This window comes from Pongo abelii, chromosome 2 (genome assembly GCF_028885655.2).
Source record: "Pongo abelii isolate AG06213 chromosome 2, NHGRI_mPonAbe1-v2.0_pri, whole genome shotgun sequence".
NCBI lineage: Eukaryota > Metazoa > Chordata > Mammalia > Primates > Hominidae > Pongo > Pongo abelii.
This window is the reverse complement of record NC_085928.1, coordinates 153,305,565-153,318,019: the sequence shown is the minus strand read 5'-3', so window position 1 is coordinate 153,318,019 and position 12,455 is coordinate 153,305,565. Positions and strand designations below refer to the sequence as shown.

Genomic DNA, 12,455 nt, shown 5'->3' with positions numbered 1-12,455 from the left:
CCCAGCTGTCTCTGCTGTTATGTGCTGCTACCCATATGTGCAAACTGGATCCCAACTCATTCCGATTCAGCTCATCTGGACAAATCTATGTGACCTTTTAAGATTCATCTCAAGCTTTGCATAATTCAAAGGGCTTCGGAATACCCCCTGTCTATACTCATGTATCACAGAGTGCTTCCCAGTGGTCATAGCACATGTCACGTTTTATTATAACTGTTTGCTCATGAATCTTCACTTATACAAACGAGCTCCTGTAAGACTGGGCCTGTATTCTAATTTTATATCTATAAATGTCTGGTGCACAATATGCACCCCAAAAATGTTTTACTAAAGAAATAAAAGATTATTAGATTACCAGATTCATAAGAAAGGTAAAATCTCCAAAATTAGATATTTTAAAGAGTGAACTCTGGATCATTTATCCCAAAACACATACCTCAGTCCTAATTTTAAACTGACAAAGTTTAGGCTTCTGATGTTTCTTTGTTGCTTGTTAATAAATCCACATTTTAAAAGCCCAGTTATCAGATTGCCATGAGCATCTTAACAGAGTTTAAAAACTTAAAAAGTCAAGGATTATCACTTAGGTTGAATTGCTTATGAAAAGGAATGTGGTATCATTAGAATGCATTTGGCTACCAGTAACCAGAAACTTGATTCAAAACGGAAAAATTAGAGAATATTATATCACACAGCAAGAAGTTTAGAGTTAGGGTAGCTCTAGGGCAGGCTGGTTGATCTAGTGGCTCTGTGATGTCCTTCAACACCTAGGTTCTGTCTTCTGCTAGTATCTTAGTCCTACCCTCCTCAGTATATTGGCTGCATTCTTGGACTGGATCTACTTATGGTCACAGATACCTGCCAGAAAAAAAAAAAAAAAGAACTATATTGCCTTGGTCATGTCCTGAGAGAGAGAACAAGAACACCTCTCACCCCAACCATGGGGTGTGACATAATAAAATCTGATGGGGATAACTGAGATTTGTGCTAATCTGTGTACCAGAAACACTCCCAGGGGAATTCCATCTCCTGATTAGATGGCTCAGTGTCTATCACAGAGCAAAGGTTTTCTTGAAGTATTTGGATGGATAGAAGGAGTTAGGTATCTTTTCTCTTCAAAATTGGTAGGTCCACTAGGAAGAAAAAAAATGGGAAGATTTGCTGAGTATTCAAGCAATGGTGCTCACTACAAATATTTTAACACTATATTATGTTGAACTGGTATCCATGCAAAAGTGAACACTTTTCTAAACCAGGCAATAACCCAACACTTTCTCCTGTCACTTCTGAAGGTTCCAAATCATATAGGTTTCCAATAGTGGCATTTTAGATTGCCTTCCTCCAGTACCATTATTTATTCTTTTTTTTTTTTAGGCCTCATAATGGGACTAATTTTACGATATGCTACAGCACCAACTGATATTGAAAGTGGAACTGTCTATGACTGTGTAAAACTAACTTTCAGTCCATCAACTCTGCTGGTTAATATCACTGACCAAGTTTATGAATATAAATACAAAAGAGAAATAAGTCAGCACAACATCAATCCTCATCAAGGCAATGCTATACTTGAAAAGGTAAGGATCCTGTCTGGTATTATATATTTGTTTTATGGTATAAATAATTGCATCATTTTTGAGCCTTTATACTTTATATATAATGCATTCACACACACATATATGCCTATTTTAACACCACTCTGTTGGAGACGTTAATTGACTAAGGAGTCAAACCCTGAGTTATACCCTTATTACAAACTGAGTTGTCTGTATTTTTTTTTCCTAGAAGTTAGGAAAGAAAGGTTTTCTTTTTTGTTTTTCTGCAAGCCACAGTTATATTTGGTTAAAAGAAAAAAACATTTATCAACTCTGCCTTTCCTGATACTTGATTCAAGTTTTCACACATGTGCTTTAAGCACCTTTGTATATAATGCCAGCTGAATGTGCAGTTCAAATCTTTCTTAAGCCAAAGGGAAAATGGAATAGAATAAAAACATTTTCACTTGCAAACCTTGAAACCTAGGATGACTGGCTTTTGGCTACCAACACAAAACACTGGCCACTTGGCTATGTATAAATACACTGACATGCAGTCAGTCTCAAGAAATCGTGACTCTATCAGTTTGGTTAGGGAATTTTAGGCAGAAAAAAAATTGTGAAATGACTCATCTTTTAAAAATAGTTTCATAATTGCAAATTTGTGAACTGCTTCAGTTACTGGAAGGAAAACTTTCTTCTGCTCTCAGGAATCTGGGTCAGAAATCAGGTGAGGTTATCTTTTGTGGCGCCTTGTACACCCTGGATCAGTCTTTGGAATACATGAATTCCTGTTTAACAAGTGTGTACTAAGAACCAGGATCTCACATCACTTATTTGAGATTTTTTTTCAGGTCAGAGCTGAGAATTTTCTGACATTATGGAAGTCCATTGTTTCACTTTTATCCCATATGTACTTAGTTTTTATGTTAAAACACACCTTTTTTTTTTTCCGTTTTAAGAGGTTTGGGGCAGAAGAGGAGGTACTTGGTCTGCCATTTTTCCTCAGTCAAGATGACTAATTTATAATAATTGTTTTCATATTATCTTCCACTAGCACATTTTTAGATTAACTTCCTCCTAGCACTTGGTGAGGACTCAGGAAAGTCAAACTAATTATAATATTAGCCTAAATCAGACTTGGGAAAGTAAATTGAAGCACAAAAAAAGCAAATTAGATAATGCATTTCTGAAATAAAGAGGAGCAACTTCTAGATCTGCCACTGCTTTTGGACTATCTGTTTTGGATTATCTCTTCCATGTGTTTCTTTTTGTTTATATAATAATAATAAATTATCTCTTTTAAAATAAATATTTTTTAAACTTGTTAGCAACATAGGATTTAAATTAAAATACATTCTTGAGTTTTACCTTTGGTTAGTACCTGGACATAAATTATTTCTCTCTTCACTCTCCTACACATTTTTATCTGCATTTCTATACAGCACTATTTCTTCAAATAGGTTGACACCTCTCCTCCCACCAAATGCTCATAATTATCCTTGTTGCTGTAGCAATTATATTCTTGAACAGGATTGCCAATAAATGCCTGATCAGAAATGCTGTTATTGAATTATTGACATATTTATTCCTTCATCAGCATCCACAGCCAAATGTTTGCTTTTGAAAAATTAAGGCAAGAGATGGAGAAAACGTCTAAGTTGCTGGAGCCCTCTTGGTGTTTTCAGTGAGTGGATTATGAGCTCTGCAAGTTCGGTACATAAAATGTTTACTTGACCTTGAGTGGCTCAAGTAGTTTCTAGATGAACTTGTCAATCATAGCATCTGGAGATGGGAACAGGTGACTCAGCAACCTGACTAAGTCCTCCTCTCATTGCTGGTATAGAAAGGGGCATCTACTAGCATACTTACTATATTACATGGCTTTAAGGGGAAAAGATTTGGTTTATAAATACCTGGAGTATGTCACAATACACATTTGTTGCTTATGTGGCAATGCTGGGGGACACTAGTTAATCTGCAAAACTGAACAACCCGTAGCCTGTCTTCCTTACTGAGGATTCTCCTTTGGGAGGCTTCTAAGGAGGTAATATTGAGTAATGGTTAAACAAAATTAGGATTAGATAGATCTTCCATCCCCCTTCTGTGAGTTTCTTAAGCTTCCTAATCCCCAACTTTCTTATTTGTGAAGTGAGGAGCTTAAAACCTATTCTGCAGGATTGTTTTGATGTTCAAATGAGATGATGTGTATAAAGTGTCTGGCTAACGTGGGGCCTTTACATTGTACCATTGTTACTACCAGTACTACTACTAGTACTATTGCCACTGCAATACCGCTGCCAATGTCATTGCCACTTCTACTACCTCCAAAAATAACGCTACCATTGCTACTATTAGATAATGTTTGAATGCTTAATATATGCCAGGAATTAGTAAAATGTGTATTTCTTTTATTAATTTATTTAACATTCATTTGGGGAGATAAGACCAATGTATAATGGATACTTGTATATAATTCAGTCCTAAATTCTGTCATATGAACTATGAGGACTGTGAAACTTTACAGATTAGTTGTCATAGATACTTGAGCTTGTTACATAGGCTTCTTGGGGAGATGGTACTTGAGAAGGGCTTTGGGTAGGCAGCAGGGATTGAACTCAGAAAGGCCGTCAGGGCAGGGTGGATTGGAAGGTGAGACAGGAGTAAGTGAGTATCCAGGCAAGAATTGAAGAGGGCTTCATGAAAAGCCTGGATGCTTTGGATCAACAGAGCTTGCTTGATTTGTAGGAATAGTGTGAAGAGTCTAAGTTTCCAGGATTTTAAGTCTGGATAAAAGAATATGAAGTTCGCAGGGTAAAAGTTTGGGGAGGAAAGACGACTTGAGGAAGGGGTGGGTGCCAATGCCCTGGATCTGCATATACATATCACCTAATTTAGAGCAAGAAAGAGACCCAACCTCATTAAATTGAACCTCATCATTTTATAGATGGGCAAAACAAGAAATTAAGCACTAAAATCAATTTAAGTCAGTGGTTCCCAAACTGTCTGCACTTTGGAATCATTGGGAAGCTTCAAAACATGCTGGTGACTGTGTTCTGCCTCTGGGTTTGTGATTTGACTGCTTTAGGGCGTATCAAGAGTTTTGGAATTTTTAGAAGATCACCAAGGTGATGCAAATGGGCAAATGAATTAGGGATTTAAGTCCTACTTCGAGTTCAGGTGAAATGTGAGGAGAGAGATGCTGCTTTTGTTCTTCTTTACTTCAAATCCACTGCTGCAGATCTACCAGCCCCTTTTATTTTGTTCACTCAACACAACAAGAACTTTTTTGCTTCAGGACCTCTGTACCTGTCATTCCTTTCACCTAAAATGGCCTCACGTCTACCCTTTGAATATCAGCCTCCTTCACATTACTAGAGTTTTGGCTTGAAATACCATCTTTTCAGAGAGGGCTTGCCCCTACCATTTTCCCACACTATATCCTCCCTCCCTTCTCTTCTCTCTCTCTTTCTTTGTGTGTGTGTGTGTGTGTGTGTGTGTGTGTGTGTTGGGGGAAGTGCGTGCCTGTCTCTTTCTCTCTTATTTCATAGTACTTGACACCATCTGAAATTATACATGTATTTGCTTGCTTTTTGTTTATTAGCATTGTTACATTGCTTATTGTCCACTAGACTGTAAACTTCACAAAGGCAGGGACCATACCTTTTTTACTGACCAATGTATCCCCAAAGCCTATCCTGGTGCCCCATGCCTAATAGCTGCTAAACAGTGAATGAAATAATGAATAATTGATGAGTCTGAGATCTTGGCAGAGCACATATGGCTAGAGAAATACACAGTATTTAGAAATTACCATTCTTAGAGTTGGTAGAATTGTAGTGTCCTGGATGCTTAATGCACCTGAGACATTCTTTAAACTTAGCTATATTGTAGACACCTGAGACATTCTTTAATCTTAGCTGCGCATATATGGATAATACATTAATGTCCAGAGAAAATACATGGTGAGTTCAGGGTCTCACTACTGGTTAAAGAAGAGATAGAACTTGGACTATAGCACTTAATTCTGAGACCTGAGTAAATTATTATACCCCACACTACTGGACAGGCTGTCTGAGAGGCCACATGGACAGAGAAGGGCAGGGCACCTGGGGCTGAGACCTAGAGTGTTTCACAGTTAGACAGGCAGAAGGAGATGACCAGTGCTGGAAAGAGTGCAGGGAGGTCAGAGTTGAGGAAGAAGTCCGGCTCAGCAGAGTCACAGAAGCCATTAGTGTGGCCCCACTGGGTCCATTTCCTTTGTGATATATTTTAAAGGGAGTATTTGGCCTTTGTTTCTAAAAGTTACATGATTTGAAAATGGGTTTTACTCTTAGAAAAATATAGTTTAGTGTCTTGGACGAAATTTCTGACTTCAGGATTTGGAGAGGTTGGAATGAATTCTTGTGCTGTGTAATGGCCTCTTAGAAGATTTTATAAGAGCACGTGTATTTCTGGGATGGTTAGGCATTGACGTGCTTAGAGACAGAGCTGGTTTGATGGCTCTGTGAGTTCCTTCCAATAAGAAGGTATAAAACTGGAAAATATGAGAGCTGTTGGCATTTATATAAACCACAACGTACTGTGATTTTATGCCATGTTTAAACATATAAAAATTTCAGGAAACACCATATGCCAAACTTGTTTTGTTCATGCTCAACACAGATAAAAGTGTAGAAAAGAAAAAAAATATTTTCACTTAAAGACTGGTGAAAACAGTATTCTTCTATATGTTATGAGCGGATGATGAACTCAAAACAACCTTCTAAGAGGATAAAACTAGACCATGTTGCTCTGTATCAATTCAGCCAATGTTTCTACCACCATTTGTCACATTGTTCTGTGTATACAAGATACCTGCAACTGGTTGTAACCCTTTAGGGTCTATATCCTATTACATGATAGCTTTGCAAACATTAATTTGTTATGTAATATTTAGGAATACCAAAATGTCTACCAAATATTTCTGCATTTTATGTCAATAGGAAGTTCAAAACCTGCTTTTGAAGAGAAGATGATAAAATAACTTTCTCTCTCATACTTTCATTCATTTATTCTTTCAACACAAATGAACTGAGTCCTATCAATTTCAATTCTGAAATAAGATGTGGTCCCAAGGAGTTTAGTAGTAAATCAGAGAAAAACGTAGCATATGAATAAATGAATGAGTAACACTAAAGGCAGGTATCAAAAAAGTGGGACAAGAACCACAGGCACCCAGAACAGGACAGTCTGGTCTCTTATTAGGAGTAATAGGAAAGATTTCAAAGAAGGGTAGTTGATTGACTCTGGTGATAGGGGTATGTGTGGTGTTGGGGGTACAGAGGGAAGGCATTCCATGCAGAAGGAAAAGCATGATATGGATGTGGGAAAAGGGGTAGACAATATTCCAGGAAAGAAAAAGCATTTCCAATTTGTTGAAGTGTGGAAGACCAGTGACACCTAGGGCTGAAAATGAAGGCAGACCTTGATTTGGAAGCCCCTGAATGCCAGGCTGAGTAATGCCCTCTCTATTTGTAGTCAGAGGAACAGTGTAATGTTGACAAAAGCAAAAGGATAGCGTGCCTGCTGTGTACAGGGTAGAGAGTGAAAGCAAAGAGACAGATGAAGCCTAGACTTGGATGGTAACCAAGAGGTAGATGCAAGAAAAACGAGGAAGGAAGGCTGTGAAGGGCTTGGCCCAACTAGTCAGAAGAAGAGGAAAAACAGCTTCCTCTGCTACCCTGGTCATGTGGGTTCACAGAAGGGTGGTGAGGCAAAAAATGTGGAAGTTAAAAGTTAGAAGAAGGAGTTGATTTGTAGGAGAAAATCACAAATCACAAATATGGTGTTTTTTTGTTTTTTTTTTCAAGACAGAGTCTTGCTCTGTCACCTAGGCTGCAGTACAGTGGTACAATCCCAGCTCACTGCAACCTCTGCCTCCTAGGTTCAAGCAATTCTCATGCCCTAGCCTCCCAAGTAGCTGGGACATGTGCCACCACGCCCAGCTACTTTTCGTATTCTTAGTAGAGATGGGGTTTCACCATGTTGTCCAGGCTGGTCTCAAACTCCTGACCTCCAGTGATCTGCCTGCCTCAGCCTCCCAAAATGCTGGGATTATAGGGGTGAGCCACAGTGCCTGGCCACAAATATGGTTTTAAACTGATGAATGAATCAATCAATCTATCTCATCATTAATTTATTCATCATTGATTTAGCATGTTAGGTGTTTATAATACTCAGTTGGAAGGGTCAGTGGGCCATTTGGCTGGAAAGGTCTTGCAGATACAGTAAATTATCAAAAAGTTGTCAACACAGTTAAATTTACACTTCCTATCACTCATAAATAAGTTGACTGTAATGTAAAAAGTCAAAGGAAACCACCCAGCGAAAATTTTGCCAAGTCTTCACTTCCTGTGTGACAAGTAGACACTATCGCTTGGTAAAGGAAGTTATTTTGAAGTGAGTTACATTGCTGAGCAATCTGTCCTTTCTATTCTTTCAATAAAGAGAATTGCCAAGCTGCAAATAGGTCATCAGAGCTCATTTCGATTGTGTTGATAATACCACATATTTTAGAGATATTTTAAGGAAGCCCTTATAGAAACAGCTAACCATAAGACTTTTAAAAGTAATTTTGTTTTTGAAAAATCAAAGTTCTTTTTTTTCTCACCATCCAACTTTTCCTAATGGTGATTTTGATTTTTCATCATTCAGAGTTTTAATTCTCATGTATTTATTTGTAAACTACATTTGCATTTCTAGTCTTTTCCCTTACTTGAGCTTCAATAAGGCCAAGGGCAAACCTCTTCCCGTAACAGGAATTGCTTGAGCAGAGAGAGTCATTGGGCCATGAGATAAATATGTACTGTTAACACTTGTACGCTCTTGGGGAGGGTAAACAAAGGACTGAAAAGAAATTTTTTAAAAAACTTTTCTAGGCACACTGAGAGAAAGCAAGCTTCATGATGATAAATCAGCATTGGGGGTTTGGAGAAGCATTTGTAGGATACTATCAATTATCCTTCCTTTCAACAGAGAATAGGGCTTCATGATTTGTGTTTCTCTATCATGACAAGTCTTGGCTCTTACCACATGAGATGGTTCCAGAGAATGTCATGTTTGGCAGTAAATAGGATGAGGCTGTTTGGGTGGATGTAACTCCTTTCATCCTAAACCTTATTTAAGAGATCTGCTGTTACTAAAGAAACTAAAAATTTATTTGCTTTAGCTGTTTTCTTCCACTTTCATTCAACTTTTTTGGCAAAAAGTTGGCCTGTGAGATGACCTCAGAAATGTATTTAAAGACTCTAAATATTCCACTTGGTTTTGATTTAGTCATTGAACAACACAGATTTTCTTCATTCCTTTAGTCATTCAAAAAACATTTATTTATTGAGCACTTGCCATTTGCCAGGCATTGGTTTTAGGTGCTGCAAGTATGGCAGTGAACAAAACAAAGTCCTTGTGCTCATGGGGTTTAACTTCCTGGAGGAGGATAGACAAAGGAAGTTCAGCACAAGCATTTGTAATCCAGAGCCAAGTGGAGGCAAGTGCTATGAAGAGAAGTTAGCAAAATTAGAAGGTTCGGAGTGAAGGGTCTTTAAATATGTCCTGCAGAGAAGGCCTCACTGAGGTGAATCGGAGCTGAGTCCTAATGAAGTGGGGACTATGCCATGCAGAAATCTGGAAGAAGGGAATTTCAAAGCAGAGGACAAAACTAAGTAACAGTAAGTGCCTGCTGCTTTCTGGAAGGCAGTTTTTTGTCTTTTTTTTTTCCTGCCAGCTCTTAGCCATTTTATTCATGAATATTCTAAGATCACTTTGTATATATAAAAAGTTTTAGAACAAAATATTTTTTATAGTAGAGAAGGGCAGAGAAGAAGAGAGAGATCATCTTGTAATAGGGATCGGAAATCTAGAAACACAGGGACACTCTGCTCCTAGGGGCATGAAGTGCCATGAGGTACCATGGCCACTTTTGAAAGCTTGCCTTCAGAATGCACCACGCAAATACTAACTTCCAAACTTTTGATTATGCACCCCACCAGTAAAATGCCTTTGAGAATATACCCATATACCTTTTTGTTTACAAATTGGATGTACTACTGTATCAATATACTCTATACATTATAAAGCAGATATCAAACTAGAATTTTTTAAAAGGATGAGATAAAATGAAATATAAACAGAAGTTCCAGTATGTCCTTGGCACACCAAAATCATCCTTTGCATTCTCTAGGATATGGACACCTCATCTTAGAGACCAATATAATATCTTATATTTTATTAAAATTTTATTTTTATTGTAACTATTAAATATTTTTGATAACATCTACCTTTAAAAATTCCACTCTTTTCTGAAATCTTTAATGTTTAATTTTTAATTTAATTTATTTTTATTTTTTATTTTTGTGGGTACATAGTCAGTATATTTATTTATGGGTTACATAAGATGTTTTGATACAGGCATGTAATGTAAAATAATCACATAATGGAGAACGGGATAGCCATCCCCTCAAGCATTTATCCTTTGTGTCTTTTCTGAAATCTTAAATTCTGTATTCTGAGTCTTGCAGCACCAGTATGTGCATGGGCTGTTGGCCTGACATGAGGATGTTCTTAGGGGCTGATTAGCTCTGGGAGAACACTCATCTTCACCCCAAATGTCCCCATGCTACTCTACTATAGTATCCAGGTCTTTTGTCTCATAGATCTGCAGTCTCATAGCTCCACCTGACATTCCCCCACTGCATTTTAGCTGAGTTGTAAGTTAATATTTACTTCTATAATGTTTTGATTCATGTCTGTCTTCTCAATGTCACTTGCCTACAGTCTCACTAGACTGTGGGCTCCAGGAGGGCAGAGACTAGGTCTGTTTTGTGGTGACATTTATTCCATGATTCCTGGCAAATGGTGAATTCTCTGTGGATCTTGATAAATGAATGGATGATGTAACCACGTGTCTATCATTCTCTGCTTGTCAGTAGCTCCTTTTCACTGCTACTCTGTCCTGTCTTAATTGCTCTCCAAATAATTGCGTAGGGATGGAAGGAGGCAGAGAGAGATTCAAGGCAGGGAGAGAGGGAGAAAAAAGGAGGCTGAGCAAAGAACAGAAAACAGAGAGAGAGTGGAAGGGAAAAAAAGAGATTTCCCATTTTACTTTAAGTCTGAGTAAATAATATTTACAATGGATCTTTCAATTCTTTTCCCCATTGCTTTGTTCCTTCTAAAATATTAAACTGTGGCAAGAGTGCACATTTATCATTGCTGGTCTCCAGCGAGTAGTTATTTAAAGTTCCACTCAGCTGCATTTCCCCGTTCTCTCCTGAGGTCATTAGGAAGCTCCTGTTTAGTAGCAGATACAGCCTGAGGTAGTCTCCACAGACAGCAGGGCACGGGAGGGGACAGGACCTAACGAAGCTGCACATTCAGCTGGTTGTCTCTTGTTGCCTTTTAAGCTTGCCTGGAGTTAAGGAGTCTCCCAGCTGCTCCCTTCACATCCATTTCTGATCACAGGGCTAAGTGGGCTCTGATTTATCGAGTTCTGCCCCAGGTTGGGGTGTGTGGAGCAAGAATGTCCTTCAAATTCAAGTGGTCATCTTTCTTTCTAACTGTCATATAATGGGTTCCCAGAAAAGCGGTGGACCCTAAGGTAGTGTGTAGCGAGCAGGACGTTTATCAAGTGCCCTTGAGATTGACACCTTTCAGTAGAAGAGGAAGGAAGCCTGAGTGGGTAGAGAGAGAAATGAAGCTGAGATGCAGGCCCAACAATTGTGGCTGCCTCCTTGGGAAGCTGTGGAGCTAGAATGAGCCCTCAGAGTCATTCTCAGTTGGATTCAGAAGGCTAGGCGTCTAAAACACCAAATTGCTCTGTTCTTTGATGTGGGTCACTCTGGAAAGTGCATGACGTTGGGTGAGGTGCTTCTCTGCAGTCCTGGCAATCCCTGAAGGGACTGACAGCGCTCCCTGCAGCAAGGGCAACACAGCCTTCATCGAAAGGGAGTCAGAGTGGCACAGCACAGTGCCAGGCACATTGACCCCCCATAGGCTGGGAAGCTTTATCTAGATTTTACACCCGAGAACAGTACCTAGATGATGAGTTAACACATAGTTGGAGTAAAATGACTGCAGTGGAGTGCTGGAGCAGGCTTGTCCCAGCTTTTGAGAACTGATTATTAAATATTCAACAACTTTGTGAGCCTGTTGAAAACTTGAAATGGGCTATGATATGAGTATTTATACCACAGAAATTGGCAAAAGGTACAAATCAGGGCTTGTGAGGTTTTGTTTTTGTTTTTCTCCAGAAAGATGGTTTACAAGCCCATCACTAAATACAGGCTTACCTAATTTCATTTTTAGGAGAATTGGAAATATCTAAACACTTCATTTTTCACATCCCCAAAAAGTCCTTTCCTACCTGACAATTGTCTTGAAATTTTACTGTTAGAGCATCACATTTTCAGCTCAAACTCTGACTGCCTCTAAGATCACATGGTGAAGTGCATAAGGTCCTATGGTTAGACCTAGTTGAATCTCATCTCTGAGATGAGATTTACCTTTCGTAAGTTAATTTCTCTGAGCATATTTTTTCTTATCAGTAAAGCAGGGATTACTGATATCTACTTTAGAGAGTTACTTTCAGAACTAAAGAGAAAAGTTACGTTTAAAATTAGGCAAGTTATAAATATTAGTCTACTTCCTTTTCTCCTTCCATAACATCTGCCCTTAATGGGCATGGATTTCCCCTTGGAGTAAGAAGTCTGAGGAGGGCATGATGGAGAAAGTTTGGTGTTGTTTTTTATTGTACCGTTTAAAATGGTGCTTAAATGCATTTAAAAATATGCACCAATTTAATTTTAAATCATGCTTTCTGCTGATTTCAGCACACACAGCTTCCTGCTCACCCCAGTCCCCTCAAGGGTGCCTGCTGTGACTGTG

At 38.6% G+C, this 12,455-nt stretch overlaps 1 protein-coding gene across 1 annotated transcript in view; it reads left to right on the top strand.

The window, feature by feature from the left end:
• The window catches only part of SLC9A9 (solute carrier family 9 member A9), a 591,979-nt gene that overhangs the window by 14,830 nt on the left and 564,694 nt on the right, over window positions 1-12,455 (top strand). The window contains exon 2 of the mRNA XM_024245123.3: window positions 1,375-1,577. Coding sequence (XP_024100891.1) covers window positions 1,375-1,577 — 203 coding nt within the window. The remainder of the gene's footprint in view (window positions 1-1,374; window positions 1,578-12,455) is intronic.